Raw genomic sequence first — 21,113 nt, 5'->3', positions numbered from 1 at the left:
CTTTTTCATTAAATGGGTCCCTACACTCCAGCATGCTTATTGGGAGATTTGGCATGGCTATGTGGTCATGCAGAGTTCTTAGTTCTTTTGGCTCAGATAACAATTAAGGCTGCCTAAAATAACATCTTTGGATTATGGTAAGCTCGGATTCAAAAATATCAGAAATGGCTGCTGAGCACCAGCCCTCTGCCACTTGGCAAACTCTCTCTGGGATGGGGCTTCAGTCTTCTTCACTCAGTGACCAGCTTACTCCCAGGCAGCAAGATCTGTCATAGCTTAGCACTGACTTCTTTTTCAATATCCTTTCTCCAAGTCGGGTATTTCAGATAATGTCTTTCTATAGTGCCTTTCGAGGAGTGTACTGGGCTCCCTCTCTCTTCTTGCCAGGACATGGGCCCCAGACAAACAGATTTTTCGTTCTTGCCCTTGGACTGGTACCAATAGGCTCTCACCTCTGGCATGGCACAAGCTTTTAAAGTTACATGTAGGAAAGGAGAACAGCCTCAATCCGTCTGAGTCCAGCTGGAATCAAAGAGGTACAGATTCCTAGAAAACTCATTCCCCTCTAACTTTGGCAAGGCACAAGCGTCTAAAGTAATCTGAAGGAGAACAGACAGCCCTAGTGAGCTTAATATGTGGAGAATAACTATCACTTGCCATTCTATAATACAAAATTTAGTTTTGGAAAACAGAGCACAGAATTTTGTCTCTAGTGAAGTATTGTGCTTTGTTGGTAGGACAGTATGTTATAATGTGTTTGAGATCATAATGAAGTAATCCCACAGCAAAGGCATAAGCAATGCTTGAAATGAGTAACCCTGCTATCATGACTTTGTATTGCATTATGAAGAATTAAAACGCTGTCATTAAATGTGTAAATAGCTACAAAATACTGTTCTAAAAGTGACTAATGTTGACGCACAAAACAATAAGAGCAATAAAATGACCCAAGGGTCAATAATCATATCTTAAGTTGAAATGACTCAGGCTTGAAACATGGGTGTACCAAAATACACAAGTCTTCCAGACCATCCTAGCATCTTCTCTACATATTTCTTCTCCTGTTTTACTAATGAAATGCAGAACACAACAAGTAAGCCATTCTTGACTGTTGATATATTATTCAGCTACATTTATGTGGTCAATTGCTTTCAGGGCTAATAAGTAGAACACTGAACTTCAGTGCTTAGTTTCAGCAAGAACTGTTAACAGATGCATGTTAAGAAACCTAAAAACGTAAGAAGAGCTGGCTGGATTAGGCCAATGGCTCATCTAGTGCAGCATCATGTTCTTACAGTAGCCAACCAGAGGTTTGTGTGAAACATACAAGCAGGACCTGCGCACAAGAGCATCCTCCCCTCCTCCATTTACCAGCAACTGGTATTCAGAAGTATGCTGCCTCCATCCAGGGAGAAAGAGTGTAGCCTTTGATAACTTTATCCTCTTTTAAAGCCAGCCAAGGTGGTGGCCACCACCGCCTCTTGTGGGAGCAAGTTCCATGCATAAGGAGGTTGTTGTGGTTCTTGTTTTTTGGTCAGTCCTGAATTTTCCAGCATTCAGCTTCATTGAATGTTAAAGGATTCTAGGGTTATGGAGAGGGGTCAAAACTTTTCCCTATCCACTTTCTTCATACCATGTATAATTTTCTAAACTTCTATCATGTCACTTCTTACTCACCTTTTCTCTAAACCAAAAAGTCTCAAATGCTGGAACCTTTTCTTGTAAGGAAGTTGCCCCATCCACTTCAGCAGTTTGGTTGCCCTTTTCTGAACATTTTCCAACTCCACAAAATCCTTTTTTTCAGGTGAGGTGACCAGAACTGTGCATGGTATCCCAAATGCAGTTGCACAAGGCATACCATTTTAGTATTATTAATTATTTAATTTTAGTATAGAAACATTTAATTTAATCCATATTATTGGTTGTGAGACAAGAAGCTTTGGTCTGGAAGCTCCTTAGTATTTCCCAAGAAGCTTGAGTAATTATATTTAAATTAATCTGGAACCACAAAGAGAGTAAGATATTGGAAATTAACCCTGGTTCATCTCTAGAAGGGTCATTTTAGAGCTTATTACCAAGAATTAGTCATTAAATATGATCTTAATAATATTTTATAATTTATAATTTAATCTCTCCGCTATTATGTAAACTGTCATGAAAATAATCTTCATAATGGATAAACCAGAGTCCTGGTTAATGATACCAGCACTATTACAATTTATTCTAAATATATGAGCAATATGCCTGATGTTGATCCTTCTTTGAGCTAGCATGATGGTAATTAGCAAAATCATATTCCCACTTATTCCAGATTAACATAAATGATACATCCGTCTTCTGATTTTACAACCAACCATATGGTTTAATGCCGACGTTTTCATACTTGTCATTATGCAATGCAGGTTAGGCAATCATTAAAACAGCCTTTCCTTACATTAGGCAATTGGGGTTGTTAAAGTATGGTAAAATAGTGTGGAGGAGTTCCTCTCAAAATACCATTGTTATTCAAACTCCTCTGTTAGTGAACAATCCAACCTTCCTCCTCATTAAACCAGGCTTGGGGTGGAGTGTCCTTCCACCCAGTTCTCCTGCCTAAGCGGGCCCTCTGCAGGCTGCTGGTGCAACACTCCCCCTTCCAGCTGTCAAATGGGTGGGTGGACAGGAGTGCTGTTGGCAGAATGCCCACCAGTGATAGCAGATGGCCCTGAAGTGGAGCAATTAAAAGTCTGGTAGAGAGATGGGCAGAGCCAATTTGAAATCCATTAGCTCCTGAGCTGGTCACAGTGCTGTCATGTGACGGCATCAAACCCAATGGTCCTGCTACCCCACTTTCTATGTGGTCCTGCCACTCCACAGAGCACCGCTGTTGGGAATGGGAAACGATTGTGCTCATAATCTGTACTATGTTTCATTGCCAGGTGTAAGATATTTGAAGACTGTCAACCAAAGGAAGAGGAATAGAGCAAGTTCTTTTCTGGTTCCGCTTCATGCAGTAGTGGATGGCATAGTGAGCGCTGGGTGATTCTACCACTACAGCTTACTTGAAAGGGGAAGGGAGGCAACGGGGAGGTTGGTGGGTGCAAATGGACTGGCTGGCTGCTACTGGCTTTCTGACTTTATTCTCTAGAGATACGGGATGATGCTCCATGTGCTGCAGGCAGCCTTCTTTCTTGGGATACTGCAGCTTTTTCCTGTGATGTGTGTGCTTCGGTTATCACATCCACATAGCTCCTTCTGCTGCCTCCTACCCTGTAACTCATCCCCTTGAAGTTCTGACCCTTCTCATGCAAGTTGTCACTCGACTTTCCCCCTTCCCTACTATACTTTTCCCTTCCTAGCATATGTGACTCTGGCATCCTCATGCTTTCTCACAACTTGCACTTGTACAGTATCTTCATTTTCTTGCTGCAATCAAACAACTCTGTTTTCTTTATTGAATTTCTAGAGGGAATGCTTGTTGTTTTGCTGCTGCTTTTGTTCCTTATTTTCACTCTATGGGGATTTCTTCCTCTCCCTGCAATTTGTACTCCGTCACATTTTGTGGTAGGGAGGAAAGGGAAGTGATGGTCTAGAATTAGAACCTTTTCTCATTAAAATCACTTTAATTAGTGCTACACTGATTAACAAAAGTTGAACTTCTTAAATATGGTATCAATATTTATCATCATCATCATCATCAGGTTGTTTCACTGAAAAATTTAGACTGAACAAAATCTCCATCTCTGCTAGAAAGTAATTTGTGAACAACACCTGTGAATGTTGTCATGGGCGGTGCTTCTTATATCACTTGACATTAAACTTATTTCCATATTTTATGGTTTGGTTTTATTTTTCTTGCAGAGACTCGAAAAGAGGCATTTTTTTACAAGATAATGTAGTAAAAGAATTTCCATTGACAGTGATATATGACGCTTTCAAATGTGGTAATGGGAAACATTTTTTGAGTAATTCACTCATCTCAAATGGTTAGGTACTAAAAGAGAAATGATTGAAATATGCATTCAAATACAGGACTAGGGATCTCAATTCTGGTAGAAATAGTAGCAAGCATAGTTGGGTTTCTCTAAAATAGTATTCATCTGCAGTGTGTATCACATTTGAACTTTTGGTTAGCTGTATTGAGTTTAATTGATTGTGAATTAATTAACACTCCAAAGAAGATGACTTTTTTCATGAGATAATTAATCTTAGTGAAAAATGATAAGTAGTGCAGCATAAGCCTAAGCAGATTTTCTAGATGTGCTTTTTTTGTTTAGTCTTGGTTGACAGCCTTTTTTCTTGTTAGATGAATTAGATGTCTAGAAATCTCCCTCTCTTATATTTATTTTGGCTTGGCAGCATATCGTTGTTATGGTAGCAATATTTCACAGCCAAAAGTGTTAATACTATCCATAAATTCCGTCCAATGATATGCAATAGTTGCCATCAATCACGACAAGTAATTGATGTTGATTGAATAAAATAAATGTGATGCTTTAGGAGGTTATGACCTTGTCATTTAACTTCATTGTATCTGTTTGGAATCACCTCTCTTACTTCTTTTCTTTTCTTTATTTTTCTTTTCGAACTGGTGCTGTGCTTTAAGACACCCAAAAATCTTCTGTAGGAACCCACATAACTTTATAAATTCCTGGAAGTGAAAGTAAAAAAACTTCTAGTTTGCACTTTTTAGGCCATCAAATTGAATCAGTAGACAAAATGGCAGAGAAAAGCAAAATAGTCTGTTTCTTGCAGTATTTTCTGTTCCAATGTTCTTATCCCTGATTTTCTAATTCAAAGCATATTGATTCTTTTTGCTAGGCTGGGTAACTATTGGCTGGGTGCTATTCATAAGAAGGAATTCTTGAATAGCAAACAATATCAGAAGTGCCACACTCCAACTGATCTGCTAGTAATTCGTACTGATGCCATCTTGTTTTACTCAATGAGATGAATATATTACTGGCTGATAGTGAACTGGTCCCTTAATAATTTGATCTTCTAATTTCATTCTTATGTTGAAACTTCTAACAGTTTCTAAGAGGATTATTTGTGTGATCTTTGTATTGCAATTCTGAGTGCTGCTTATTAGTAAATGAAATAGTTCTCAAAACAAACAATACTTCAGGGAGAGTACAACCACTTCCAAACCAGGCAGCTGACCAATTATCTGGATTCAGGAATTGAAATTAAATATAAAGCAAGCAGTGTTATATCCAATATGCTATGTAAGGTCATAAGGACATACACGATTTTCCATTATCCATTTTATCATCACAACAATCTTGTGAGGTAGCTCAGACTGAGAGACATTGACTTCCTCAAGATCACTCCATGAGCTTAGCGATATTTGCTCTGAGCGATATTTGAAGCTCAGTTTCCCTGGATTTAGTTGAACACTCTAGCCCAGAGCTTTCCAAACTTTTCTTTTTTGCCCTTTTTAAAAATATATTTTACATAACAAATTTAAATTCAAACAAATCATTCACCTCTTCATTTAGGATTCCCTGAATCCTTTGACTTCCCGCCGCCCTTCCATGGTTACCATTATCAATCTTTTTTTCCAACTTCTTATCATATTTTCTCTAATTTGTAAAAAGAATAGCAATCCATTTTTCCATGTTTTTTCATACCTTATAAGCATTACTCAAATACTGCCAGGGTTTTTAGTTGTTTACAGTGTTCTCTTAATTTCCAGAGTTTTCCAAACTTTTCATGTTGGTGACACATTTTTCAGACATGCATCATTTCATGACACAGTAATTCAGTTTTACTAGCAAACCAGAGGTTAAATTGACCCTTTTCCAGCCTTGGGACGAGCTAACACTAACATGTTGTGACACACAGTTTGGAAAGTTCTGATCTAGCCACCACACCATGGTAGCTCTCTATTTGAAAAAAGGTCCTCAAAACTCTTTTAGTTCATGCATTCTGTTCTAGGTGGATTGAGACAATATAGTATGTAATGGGCTAATGTAGCTAATCACCTCCCCAGTTAGATAAAATAACTTACATTTTATGTTTTTCAGTATAGAAATATGAATGAGACCCTACCTGCAGTACAGTGGAGCCCAATGGGTTGAATCCAGGCTTTGTTCTCCACAAATGGAAGGGCTTTTATCCATGAAAGGCTTTTGATCTGTCTGATAAACTCTATTAGCAGAATGGAGAGGGAGGCTATTTTTGTTGAGTGCCTTCCCAGTAGCTCCCTATATTATTGAATGTCTTCTCCAGAAGATCCTTCTGAAATAGTGTGATGCTGAGGCTGCAGGAGAAAGGGGAAATTGGTGAAACTTCTTCCCCTCTTTCTGTTAAGGGGAGCATCCTGAGTGGAATTCAATTCAGTGAATGTAACACAATGAACTTTTATGTATGCTGCTTTATGTCTATTGTCCAATACAAGAAACTCTGAGTTCTCTGAAAGCTTCCAGTTGGTACAGAAACAAGCAGCTTGAAGACTGGTGAATAAGCCTAATAACAAGACATGCATGGAGCAGTATGTTAGTGACTGTACTCCATGGGGAATTAGGAAATATTAAAGAGCTTCCAGACCAGAGCTTACAGTGGCATTTAAATGCAAGCATCCTATTGAGCACTGCCTACAATTCTAATTTATTGGAAACATGTAAATTATTAGAAACAGGCAAAATAAAGAATGCCAGCTTCAGTTTAGGCCCCATGCATTCTCTCTGGCAAGGTATATGGCATTAAATCTGTTGGTTATCAATTTTAAGTCTTAGAACTTCATACATTATTTCTGTGCTGATGAGGGTGCAATATGATTTCAGCATTGAAGAGTCTTGGCACTGGAAACCAATATCCATATGAGAATTTTCAGGTTCACCAAAGGAGTGCTTGTGTGTCATGGTTCTCTCTCTAGAACCCAACATTTGGAGATTCATGGGACTATTTGCCCCAATGAGTCTACCAAGCCAAGGACTGCATCTTATATTGATAATGGTGCTTCAACATAAAATGAATTTAAACTTTATTGATGGTCTTACTAATTTATTTAGTAGATGCACTGTGAACTGGAGTGGATATTTTCTTCTTACTATCTATCAATTCTACATTGCCATAGGCAACTGACATGCTGCTACTAATTTCAATTTATTAACTGCATCAGATGTTTTAGTAACAGGAAAGCTACAGTTCTCCCTTAGAACAAGGAAAAAAATAAGTCATTTTTATTGCTGCTTGAAAATTTTCTGGGCAAATTAAGTACTGATTCTATTTTCTTTATACTGCAATCTTAGCAGTGTCAGATATCTATAAGTTAAAGCTGAGTAAGTATAGAATATTGCTTTGTTGTAGGAATGGAATGGGCCAATAAAATCTTGAGATGTGGGTAGGTATTTTGTCCTTGGTATAGGAGTTTAGTTTTCTAAGCCAACACCAAAGGGTTTCATTGTCTCTTTCATGTTAGACTCAAAATATATCATTCAGACATCATTTAATATATCATTAAGAAGTTACTCTTCTTTGTATCAGTATAAAAATGGAACAGCATCATATCCCATCAGCACTTATATATGTAGATTTTCAGGTGCAATTCTTTCATCACAGTTATGTGGAAAAATTGATAGTGGAAACTTGAATCATGGGGGGCTTCCTTTGTGATCATGTGTTTATGTTTGATTCTGTATTCTGTATAATGATTTCAGATCAGAGGCAGAATTTGCAATCCCGTCTAGCCAGGATTAATTGGTACCTTGGCATCTCCTGCAGCTCCATCAATGCCATTTGCTGAAACAGGAATGTTTTGGACCTGTGCTGAGTTTTATAAAACTGGAGTGCTAGTTTGGGATCCTCTGGAGTCGGGGTGTTTATGAAACTGTAAATTGCTGAGCTTGGGAGCAGTTTCAGATACGCCAGAAGAGTTTGTGGCTAATTTACAGTTTCAGCTCTGCCCACCTAACTCAACCCTCTTCCCTATCCCTCATCCTTTTTGTACTGGATTATTTCATTTCCCCCACCCCCTCTTCCTAGAATACTAAAAACAAAAATGACCATGCATTTACATAACTATATAAACTATAGTTAATTTAAACTTTATTGTGTTTCCCTAAGATGTAGATTATCACTGTTTTATTCCCATATACCAGGGGTGGGGAACCTTGGACCCAGAGGTCAGATGCAGCCCTCCAAGCTGTAGCCCACAGCACTCTGCCCAGGCCACACCCCGTCCCCAGCCACACCCCTCACTGGTCCTGCTTTGCTCCCCTTTTTTTAGTGTTTTTGCCTGGCTGCAATGTGACCTCGAACTCCGAGGATGCCCCTTCCTTGCCTGGGTGGAGGATAGAGAGGGGTATGTTGGCCTTGTGTAGAAAGCAGCTTGCTGTACAAAGATAACATTTACATCAATCATTCCACCCATTTTTCCTCTGGCCCCTGGCATGTGGTTCCTGGATTGCTGCCCGGAAAGAAATACTGCCCTCAGGCTGAAATATGTCCAACACCCCTGTACAAGACACCACCTGATATCTATCTCCCTCCACTTGGCCTTAGGATCTGTTTATTTCTTCCAAGAACCTTGAAAATATTCTTAGGGTTGCTGAGCAGTCGCAAATCTTTTATTTAAGGACTTGCCTGCCAATCAATCAATCAGTCTTTCTCTTTCTCTATAATAAATTTGTATATTCTTTTATTCTAAGGTTGTCTTTTGAGGGGTTGCTAATTCCTTTTAGTATGGTATTAGGGAAATGTAATTTGCCCCATTGTGTCCAATGGGATTTACTCCAAAGTTTACAGGATTGTTTCTGTAGACTGTTATGGTTGTCTTCATCCTTGGTACTGCTAGGTGACTGGACAACACGGATGGGTCTGCTACTGGAATGGAATAAGCAAGCGTCAGCTGCATGTCACAAGTCAATGGAGATCAAATAACAGGGAAATTGGATCAGAGGCTAAGCAACAGATATAGAGGATGTGATCAGGGCACTTGATTTGCCTGGGTAAAGATTAAAGGTGCTTGTAATCGAGTGAAATCAAAGGGTAGAGAAACTGAGAGTGGGTGTCTACTACAAATGTTGAAGTGCCTTAAGATACAGATTTGGTAATCTCCGTTTAACTGACTGAAAATAAAAAATATCATCACAATATATATATATTAAATAAAACTGCAGGGAAATGTTATAATTCTTTTATTCCTTTTTGCATCAGCAGCTAATAGCTTCTTACTTCTATAAAACATCTGTCTGTCCATTTTACACCTACTACTGAACCTCTAATTAGATAAACACTCTTTGTATTTAGTGAAGTTATTTGCAAATACAACAGAAAGGTTTGATGCCTTCTTTGTGTGTATCAGTGAAGTACAGAATCATAGAATCTTAGAATTGTAGATCTGGAAGGGACCCCAATGTTCATCTAGTCCAACCCCCTGCAATGCATAGGGTACTGCAACCCTATATTCAGTATGACACCATGAAAAGGAGGCACCTTGACTTTGTTTAATTATTGTAGTAATGCTTTGAAATAAACAACTGTTCATACTGAGGGCTGAAGTGTAATTCTAGGATATCTATAAAATCTGCATTTTTTTAGTTTATAAGTGGTACTTTCAGCAAAAGCCTCATAAATATTTAAAAGATTTTTCACTAAACATAAATGCAGATTAATTAAATGGAATATAGAATACCTTGCTGCATGTATATAAAATATAATTTATTCTAAAGCACATTTGACAACTAATACTTTTTAAAATATAAGTTGTTGGCAACATAATAGCAGCCTGTTAGAAATACTAAATATAAACATGCAAATGTATGTTATTGTAAATACAGTAAGTTTCTTATTTCCATATTTAAACCTAGAAAGATCACCATATTAAATTATGCATGTAATCTTCCTTTGACTTTAATATTTATATTACTGATGATACTGTACTAATTACCTGTTAAATCATACCTGCAGTCATCCTTGCAAGTATGGCTGCTTTTCTATGATAGCTGGAGTTGTTTTTCCATGATGTTTTTTCATATGACTTGAGAGTTCATTTGAAAGCCGCAACCGTGTGGGCATGATCAAGTGAGTACACTTGGTCTTTGTCATCGAACCTTTAACTTCCTCCCATGGGAATGCTATTTTGCATTCCATTGACCCAAATGATTGCCCCACCAACATGTTGTCTCATTCGGCACTGTGCTCTCCTCACCATGTGGGGACGAACCAGTTTCCACACAGACTGGGGTTCTTATAATGAACATTTACTTAAACTAATTAATTTCAAATTCAGTGGCTTTATGTTGGTATCACACCACTTTAAAGAAGACGATGACTTTAAAGCCTGCCACAGAATGTCATTGGAACTCCAGTTCGTTAGCATAATTGCATACATAGATAGCTGGCACTGATGCATACTTGAGGTTCCCGACCCCTATGGTTGTTATTTCTTGGGCAGTCATTTAATTTTATCCTGATTCTAATTTTTAAGCTGTATTTTAATCAATTGTTTGTGTTTTAATGTATTTGACATTTGATGTTAGCTGCCCTGAGCCCCATCTTGGCTGGGGAGGGCAGGGTATAAATAAAAATTTACTTACTTTAGTTGTTGGACTGCCAGTTAGAGTGCTGGACCTGGGTTCAAATTCCTACTGAGGCATGAAACCCACTGGGTGACCTTGGACCAGTCAGTGTTTCTCAGCCAACCAGGATTGTTTATGAGAATAAAATGGAGGTGTGTGGAGAGAAGCATCTATGCCACCTTGAGCTCATGTGTTGATGTTTGTGTGCCCAGAATAGGGTGTCAGAGCAGCAAATGACAGAGGCTTTGATGGGTTGAACAATGCCACAACTTTTATTTTGGTTACAACAACCATGGCAGAGTGCAAGATCCATTCATTGTGCAGCTCCCTTGCTGTCCAGTGTCCAGGGCCCCTAGCTCATGGGCTGAAGTATATAGGCCCCCATCAGCATAGTCTAGTCCCAGGCAGCTTGGGAGTGCTGCAACCCAGCACAAGGCAACATCCCACTGTCCCTTAAGGCGGGGTTTCCCAAACTTGGGTCTCCAGCTGCTTGGGGACTACAACTCCTACCATCCCTAGCTAGCAGGACCAGTGGTGAGGGATTATGGGACCTGTAGTCCAAAAACAGCTAGAGACCCCAGTTTGAGAAACACCGCCTTTAAGAAGATCTTCCACTGGGGAGCGGGGAGCTGATCCCTTGCTTTACTCAACAATAGATCTTGGCCAATGCCTCTACTGCTAAGGGAAATTGTGAAAGAAAAATATATATCAATATCATATAGCACTGTTACTATAAGGAATGCAAAAATCCCACAGGTAAAAGTAACCAGTGTCTGACTAATACCATAGCACAGTGTATCTTGAGGAACAAGCAAAATAGCAAAATGAACCAGATAAACAAAAACAAAGCACAACCTCTGTAACTAGGGAAGGAGACTGGGGAAGTCTTTATCACACTGGGCTGGGCCTATTTTACTAGACCATGAGCCAACCAGAGAAAAGCTAATCCACTCCCAGGCCTGCCTCCCCTCCCCTGGGAAGCCAATCTGAAGCCAATTACCCACCTGAAGTTGGGCTTGTCCATATTCCAACCCAGCTGTTTCTCGTTGCTGCAGTGGCTGTACAGCCATGCTTGTTTGAAGTCAAACAGCAGTGTTTCCCACCCTCACTGTGCTTGGGTGCAATTTGGGAATTTCCAGGTAAGGTGGGAAATTGTATCTAGAGTTTCATTCCAGAAATTTGAGTGTCTTCTTTTTTGTAGTTGTTCTGAGCTGTCCATGTATTGCATATATTAGCCTCTATTTTAATTGAATGCTAATACAGTTCTGTGCTTTATTAAATACTGCTTACATATCAACATTCTGGGGAAAATATTTGAAGTACTTAATTTATAATGTGCCTGCAGGTTTGAAAACATCTCATATAGGAATTATTTTTAGTTTGTTGGTCTACAGAAATAGTTTTGATGGAGTATTGTCCTTATTTATTTGTGGTTGTAGTTCCCTGCTTCAGCTGAAATTTAGATTAAGCTTTGGAAAACCTTATTATAATTAGTAAGAATTCAGTGTAACAAATAGGTTTTTTCCCCTAGCCAAATATGTTTGGATAAAATAATTATTCTGAATCAAAAGTACAAGCAGCAGGTTTCCAAGGGCAGTTATTTATCTTTACTGCAGTTTTGCAGGCATGATTCATAGTGGTTTTAGAACTAAAAAATGTTTTAAAAGGTAGAATTATGGTTGTTAAGACCCCAAGGGTGTTTGTGTTTATTTGTTTGAACTGCACAAACAAGAAAAAAAATCTAGGCTACAATTCAGCACAAAAATCATGTGGTCTCCAGTGACACTTTATCCTGACCATATTCACACACATGCAAGTACCTCTCTTGACTTCTCTTTCCGTGATTATTTAATGCTTCATAACTCACACAGCTGAATGTATGATTCCACTGGGAAGTATTGTGCTCATGATAATGTTTGAAAGTTCAATCTTTAGTATTTGATCTGTGGTGCATATTCAAAGATGCATGTCACTGAATGGTGTTATACTCATTAAGTGACAATAAACATGTACTTGTGAACTGGAACAAAGAGTACTAACAGCTAAAGATAGCACAGCTTAGCACAGACCAAGCCCACTTATGCAAGCGTGCCATGTCAATTTAGACAATGGGGTATCTAACATCATGAATAAAAGTTTTCTTCTCAAGTTTTCCAAATGTATCCCATGACGGTGCTCATGTCTACTTTTTCTCCTTGTTTTACAGGTTTTTCATTACTCGTATACGGCTTCATATGTGATATATAACATACGTACGAGGTAAGATGGTGTTATATCTATGCTGTTCTGTGCCATGTAATGGTGCAAATGTGTTCAAGTAAAATGTTTACCTTTTTTCAAGGGAAGTTTGGGAGTTAAACCCTCCGGAGGTAGAGGATTCGGTTTTACAGTATGCAGCATGGGGTGTACAAGGCCAGCAACTGGTAAGACAAATAATTTTCATATTTATCTGCGGTTGTGCTTTAAAGGGGCTGTTAAGTGGGGGGATAAAATATAAAGGAATGATGGTTATTATTATTGATTTCTAAGCATTTAGTCCTTTTATATGTTCTAATCCACTTCAGGTTTCCTTTCAAATAAGGATCTACTTGAGTAGACTGCACAAACATTTGAAAATAAGGAGACTAAACACTAGATTTCAGATTAAATAAGAGATACAACTTTATTCATTAATTAACCTGCAGTAGGTTGTGATATATATATACCTGTCTACCAGCATCCCCATGAACTTGTGATGTAGTTGGCTGAATGGCACCTCTGCCCACACAGTAAGCCACATATCCTTCACACCTCTCACATCCAGTGACCATCCCTTTGGGCTTATTAGTTTTTCTTGTTGAAGTGGACAAGTCCCTGTCCTTATCCTGAGCTCAGTAGGTCTGAGAGACAAGTCTAGGGATTCCACATTTACTGTCTAAGTGACATCTCTTGAGTGCTCCCAGGGAGGAAAAGAGAGTATAATTGCAAAGAAGTATAAATACAAGATACCTTTAAAGATTCAGTGAAATCATTTATTGGTTCAGTGCATTTGAAGTCTTGTGACTCTTCTGAATACTTTTAATTCAGTCCAGAGTTCCATTGGAGGAGATGGAACTCCACCACATTTTTTGATGGCCTGCTTATTTCAACAGAGTCATTTATTTGGGATTTTCCAGTGAAACGAATAGGGAATTCCTTCCAGGTGCAGAGCTCCCATACACACACAATAGTTCAGAGGTCCACAACTATTATTCAAAGTGTGGCAACTAAACAGAATTCTTCATATGTTTGGCCAGAGCTAAGCAAAGATGACTGCATAGCTCTGGGGTATCTGAGAAATCTTGGACTGTCAATGGGAGCTTCTCCTGCTGTTGGAAATATGTGTGGCAGACAGCTTGTGCAACATACACACACATACTTTGCAGAAGTAGCCAGAGAATGCAAACCAAAGTTAACTCTTCTTGTTTGGAAGTTGAGGTGCTGGGATTTCTCTCCTTGCTTCCACCCCCTTGCACACATACCCCTTCTAGCTCCAATAGCGAGGGTCATGTAAGAGGTTTTTGCCCAATCCCAGCTTCCTTGCCTTCCAACAACATTTTTACAAGTTCTTTTACAGGGCTTGTTGTAAAATGAAGTCCAAATGTTGAAAAGAAAGGAATCCCCATCAATGGAGGGGGATAGGTCAAATATTTTATTGAGGTGGGCTGAAGGGACCTGGGCCCCTAGGAGTTGGTGCAAACACACACATATTCAAAAATGAGTATGTTTTATTGTTGCCTTGGGTTGTGATCTTGGAGCTGGGCACACACATGCAGCTTCTGATAAGAGACAGAAATTTTCTAATAGTCTATACAGCCAAGCACTTGGTAAGGATATACTGCTTCATGTATCGTTAATCAAGATTGCACGAATGGTGAAAAATGCCTCTGGTTAGGATGTATCACATTAAACAAATAGGGGCAGGAAACAGTGCTGAAGGGAGAAGTAATTGCATCCATCTGGAACATGATTGGGTAATGTTTAAATAATTAACTATGCTAATTTATCAATACATCAGAGCATAACGAGAAAATTAAATATGTCGGAAATATGAGGAGAGCAGCTAACTGTAGCATGCACTCTTGACAGAAAGGCAGGTAAAAGTACAGAAGACATAAAGGTTTCCCTATATATGCTGCAAGATGTTTCCAGGAAGAGTGGGCTTATTTCTTCACACTTGGCTATGTAACACAGGCAACTAACAATATAATGGAACATAACCAAGAACACCCCTTGTGACTGACTATTGCTTCATCAAATTGCTTATCCCTGAAACATTTGAAAAAGACTGTGTGTGTGTGTGTGTGTGTGTGTGTGTGTGTGTGTGTGTAAAAGCACTGGAAGCAAAGAATGATTTTGTCTAATTGTTATGTATGGAAGTATTTGAACAGATAAACAAGATGGCTGGGAATTAAGATTCCTGTGGAAAAAGGAGGCTAATGTCATGCATTTTGGTTAAAGGTAGACTTGAAATCATAACCTTAAGCAATTGTCTAAGAGGTGCACGGTTGTGTTGATGTAAAATATCAGCTTGTGATACTGTAACAGTGCAGTATGACCTATTTTAAAAATTGTTTGGGTGAATATAAAACTTTAGCAAAATGTGTATCTAAACTAGTTAAGCAGGATTCACCTAACCAGTCCCATCAGCGGAAGTGCCACAGGAGGATGTCCATTTGTGCAATGGAGCTTCCTCCTCCCTCTGTGCACTCCAAAATTAGTTCTGGTACCTGAATCCTGAGCCAAAACTGAAATCAGATGTTAAGGGTACTCTGGTAAAGGGGTCCAAGGAAAAACCTTTGTCCAGAGGCCCAGACAGGGGTTAACAGGCTTTAAAATGTCACAAGTGGTGGTGTAGCAGGTCTGCCTTCATTTGATCTGAACATGGGAGGATCCTTTAACCCAGAATCAACCCTAAAGGAGCGATCAACCAGCAATTGGGCTAGGACTTACACCTGTGGTCAATAAAGTTGTGGCTATATTTATCTCAAGCTCTTTTCCTACCTTTACTTGTACTCTCACACCGCCTGTCCCCAGTGAACTGTGCCTGGTCTTGCAATCCAGACAACCAGCTTTTATATGTATATGGTGGTAAGTTACCACTTGGCAAATGGTAATGCCACATTAAGCTATGGTTTCTCCATGTTACCTTCTCTTTTTGTCTTTGGTTTTGTTTGCTAGCAAAGGGGAGTGGGGGCAACTTAGAAGATGTGTTGCAGAAAGTATTGTCACTTTTTAGGGAACACTAATAGCTCAGTTATCCCCAAAGCAAGTTTTCAAGGAAACAGTTAGCTTCTTCCAATCTTCACTCCACAGCGCTGAGGCAGTTGTTGAGTTACAGGGAAGACGATAGCAAGCCAGGTATGTGCTATTTGCCTTCTATATATTGTCTCAGGAATAGCACAAATATAAGACATATATAGGTGAATAGATACAAATACCAGCTTTTCAGGCAGAGGTGGTAATTTAAATTGGGAAAACAACACTGGAGGAAAGGGTTCACTTTTTAAAAAAATATCCCAATGCAATTGCTCCATTCCAGTTTGGAAAATTGAATTAGAAGAAACTCCCAGAAGCAGATATGAATATTTGTCTCTCAGAGAGATAAACCACAAGCCTGAGTTTTAATGTAACGCTAAGCCAAATGATGGCTTAGGTCCAGTAGTACAGGAGCAGTTCAGAAGGAGGAGCAAAACAGCCGTGAATTTTCCTGTTAGTAACCACATTCTCATGTGCCTATGTTTAGCCATTTGGCTTAATGTTAGCTGAAAACCAGGTCTACTTCTGTTCACTTTTTAAATCTTTGGAAATTCTCCAACCAGCCTGTGTAAAAGGTTTAGCGGTCCTGATTCTTGCATTTGCTTGCATCCTTAGGAATCATGGTGGAATAGCACGCTGGATAAATCATTTCATTGTAGAAGCTTAATTCCTATTAGTTATATAACATATTCCAACTTTCAAAATATAGTTATCACACAATGCAACACATCTGGTGTGGGGGTTTTTGGGAAGATACTGAGTTACAAGTTTATATCACCATAATTAGTATTTAGTACCCTTGGAATTTTTAGAATACTCTGCTGGGATTTTTTAAATTTATTTGCAATGTAAAGAGGGGAAAATATGACAAAGTTCATGAGCCAAGTGGGAAATTAATTAATGATAATGAAGCCTCTTTATAAATAAATATTTTAAAGGTGCTATTTTTATTTGTGGTGTTTTTTTCAAAGCCTTTTGCTAAGCTGCTAGATGAAACAGCATTAAATCATGAATAGAACTATCAAAAGATTTCCTGAATACTTATTTTTCATTCTTGTCCTAATGAGACAAATAGTAATAGCAGTGACAGAAAGATAAAATGCTTATTGAATATATTATGAAAACCATGTGTTGATAACTGAGTTGTAATTAGGAATCAACCCCAGGAATTTTTTTTAAATGGATGTGGGTAAAGAGTTTCCAGCCACGCTCCCTAATTGCATTTGTGTGTACTTGTCTTTATATGTGACTTATTGGGGCATCTGAGGGATTATTTGTGAGAAAAATGCATGGTAAGATGACGAAGGCTTATCTAATAAGAACCCTTAAGGAGTCTGCAACTGTTCCTTTCAGATACATCAAAGCCAGTTTGGTGTGAATTCATCATTTACTTACTTAATTACCAGAGCTTCACATTTTAATATAAGCATTGACTTTCACAAGAAAATAACACAAAGCAAGCAGATCCTTGTTGTAGCAGCAGAAATTCTGCAATTCCAGCAATTCCTACTTTGGGAGGCTAAATCTGTATAGCTGCCATTGCAGAGGGAAATCAGCTTTGAATGTGGACTTTGTTGCATTCTTTAGAGACCTGATTTCATTTCTGCATTGATTCTTGCCCCTTCACTGCCTCAATTCTTTCAAACTGTGTCATTAAATACTTCCTAAATTTGGCAGGGTGGGTCACTGAATTCCAAGCTAGGTGGGGTTTTTTTCCTGAGCAGCAGATGTATGTTCAAACCACAATTAAATGCAAAAAGCTGCATCTGCCTGACTAAACTCAGAGCATCCCCCCATAAACAGTATTTTTTATTTGCTTCAAACTGCATGCCATACATTGTCTCCATAATGATGACTATGTTTTGGCTACAACAACAGTGGCCTGTCTCATATCCAATTCCAAAGATTTGGTGTATATTTACTTGCACAAGCAATTCTGAGACCACCTGGGACCTGCTTTATGTTAGTTCTTGCCACAACTCAGCTTATTCAAAAGTATGTCTGTATGTTGAGGGTAGGGAGAGACATTTCTAGCTGTGTTCTGATGAATATGTGTCATTCCATGTCCCGGATATGCGCAACCAATGAAACACCAATTGAGATGTAATAGTCCTCTAGGTAATGTGCAGTTGTAAAAATTATAATGCTAAAGCACAACTGTCAGATAGATAATGGCATTGCTGCAACTCAAGCAGAGCAGAAATAATACAGAGCCCTTTTCCGTTTTCTTAAGATTCTATATTCCACACTTATCCTAGCTACATTTAGGGGTTTTGCCCAATGAGCTGTGATAGACTAATGAGATTCTGAGAAAGAAACAAAGTACCTTTAATGAACCTATCTGAATACACCTCTCCCACTCCCATATATTTTATGCTTTTGTTTTAATTAAGGACTCCCACTGTGACAAGCTGTAATTGTATCATTCACATTGCTTAGAAGAAGAAGTACCTCTGGTGAATGGGTGAAATAATTGCTGGTATTTATTATGATTGCGCATTGTTATTTGATAGTTGTGTCACTGTCGATGTTACATGTAGGTTTTGAACACAAAACTTACAAGACATGGACAAGTTTTCTGCTATCTCAGTATTTCTGAAGCAAGGGGAAGATTTGATGATCACACTCCTTTTTAAGGTTAACCTTTTAGATCACTAGGATTTGATGACATGTTTCAGAAGTTAAAAAGTCCTTCAGGATATTTTTATTTATTCATTTATTTTATTATTATTTGTATCATTTATGCCCCACCCAACATCCAGAGATTTTGTGACCGGTGAAAAGAATATCATTCTTAAAATGTACACTCCCTAATAATTAGGAGCAGAATAAAATGCACCTAACAATTCGTCACAGAAACTGTAAAAGAACACTGTCATTCCAGCTGGGCATTATTAACTTTCAAAGGTATGACTGAAGAGCCACATTTTAAGGTACATCTGAGTGAAAACAGTAGATACTTGCTAAATTTCAAAAGGGAGAGCATTCCACAATTAAGGTGTCACATTTTTTCCTGTTTATGGTGCCTTTTTATTATTACCAGGAATACTGTGATTATAAATAAGGATATGATGGGTTGCCCCAAATATACTAAGGATGAATGTCGAGCATTCACTTTGGTCTTAAGATAAAGGTTGTAATTCTGGGGGTATAGGATATAACAAATCCAGATTCAGATTATACACATTCAGATTTAAATCCAGATTCAGAATCTAATCTGATTCAGAATATAGCTTCCTTGGAATTTCAGCTTTAATTGTATCGATGTATGTTTCCAGCCTGGGGCAGAAAAGTTTGAGAGTGCATGTCAAATGATGGCTGAAAGCTTAGTAATGAAAGTTGTGATCTACACAGCCAGCCTTCCTTTGTCTCTTTATCTTTTACTCTCCCTTGTCTAGCATGGCATATGTATTCAGTTAGTGATGCAAGGAGTGAATGTCTGGACTGTGGATGCAGTGGTTGATCAGCAGAGCCTAAGTGGTCACATCAGCAGGTTTGGATTGCTAGCTTAGGCTGTGATTCTATACACATTTTATTAGAAATCTGTTTCATTGAACTCAGGGGAGTAGCATCTGAGTTTGCATGTCTAGAATTATCTGCACATATTAAATACAGGTGGTGGCCATTTTGTGTGGTGGTTCTCTTCCCAACCCATGTGTGCACCAGCGGAGTGTGCATAAGTGTGACCCGCCCCATTATACCCCACCCTGCCCCCTTCTGGGTCCAAAAAGACCTGGACGTAAGCAATCATGCTTCAATTGGACACACCTAAAATGGTTACCACCTGTATAAAACGTTTGGTCCCTTCTTATTTTGTTACATTGGGTTTATAATTTGATACCCACTTATCTTGGATTAAGCTTCATGGAACTCAAGATGACTTCAGCATACTTCTGAATATATGTGTATAGGATTGCATGGTAAAGAAACGTGTTAATAATTATTCCAAACTTCAAAGAAATTCATGTTTTATCTCAATGTTGAGCATTGCATATTGATGACCAGGACAACATGATTCTTGTCCATTTACTTGTGATGGATTAATTTCATCCACTCTTTTTGAGGTTGGCTCAATTATATACACAGGAACAGGGGAAAAAACAAATGGATATGCAACTAGCTCATATGGGAAAACATCTTGAAGGCTTTAAATCATTCAGCTAATTAGCTGGCAATATCACATCAAGGAGAGATCTCATATAGGCTAGACTTTTAATGTAATGGGAGCTGAAGAATTGGATGTTTAGTTATTCGTGTCATGGATGATAGAGAAGCTGATTACCTGAATATAAGCAGGATATCCTGACAACATTTATTCCTGGAAATCAACATGGAGTATAATTCACTTTGTAACCATCCAGTAATTTCAATACTAAAATGATCTTCATCATGTTGCAGTGGACTTCACCATTTAGATTTGCCATGCTCCGTTGACCTTGTTCAGCTCACTTCCTTTTGATGTTCCTATTTGTTCTCCATTTTTAGGAAAATGGAAGAGTCCAAACTAAACAATGAGATCCTTTATTACACGTCTTTCAGTATTTACACACTTGAGGTGACAATATTTTTACTGACCCTTTTATATTTTTGCACAATCCACATTATGTATAAAACTAGATTTTAGTCTGATGGAACCAAAGATTCTGCCGCTTTTATTTTGACTTAATAAATACCCATTTTGTGAACATTTTACCTGCCTGTGAAATGTGCTCCCCTTCAGTGATCTTTTGGGTTGATTTTTCACCACTGTTTGACACACAACTTCTTTTCAGCACTTTGTTTCACTTTTCTGTGGGCCCAGTACTAGTCCTGTCTTACAATATTATATAATACACAAAAGTTAAAAAATATAAGAAATAAGACAATAAAATAAACAAGCAGGACTGACAAGAATACAAGATTAATATTCTCAGCAATAAACTATGGTTAGAATATTCCCATATGTTTATTGCAAATCACACAAAAAAGTTTCAGTGAGGTGTGAATTCTTGTGTACTCACTACATCAAGACATCAGACATTTGTTATTATCTATTAGTCTAGAACATTAAGTTTAAGGAGGTTATCAAACCTGGTGTGCAGAGGGTAAATTGTCACAAAACCTACTGATCCTTGAAACGTACAATGAATAATTCCATTATCTTTGATGGTGCATTGTACTTATCCAATTGCAATCCTCTTTTGCCATCAATCAGCTGATAAAATGCTGACACTGACCTTTAAAGCCCTAAATGGCTTGGGTCCAAAGTACCTCAGCAAGAGTCTGAATAGTTTTTACTGCATTTGTGACTTTTGTATTGAAAGCCATTTGGTGGGAGTAATCTAACGGATG

The 21,113-nt window shown here is 38.3% G+C and overlaps 1 protein-coding gene across 3 annotated transcripts in view; it reads left to right on the top strand.

Moving 5' to 3' along the window:
* Positions 1-21,113, top strand: part of DPP10 (dipeptidyl peptidase like 10) — a 584,313-nt gene that overhangs the window by 499,684 nt on the left and 63,516 nt on the right. For all 3 annotated transcript variants that reach the window (XM_081199702.1, XM_081199701.1, XM_081199703.1), the window contains 2 exons: positions 12,712-12,764; positions 12,847-12,928. In XM_081199702.1, coding sequence (XP_081055828.1) covers positions 12,712-12,764; positions 12,847-12,928 — 135 coding nt within the window. The remainder of the gene's footprint in view (positions 1-12,711; positions 12,765-12,846; positions 12,929-21,113) is intronic.

The sequence above is a fragment of the Podarcis bocagei genome (assembly GCF_964188305.1).
Source record: "Podarcis bocagei genome assembly, chromosome: 1".
Taxonomy (NCBI): Eukaryota; Metazoa; Chordata; class Lepidosauria; order Squamata; family Lacertidae; genus Podarcis; species Podarcis bocagei.
Note: the sequence above shows the minus strand (reverse complement) of the source record. Positions and strands in the feature narration are given on the sequence as shown.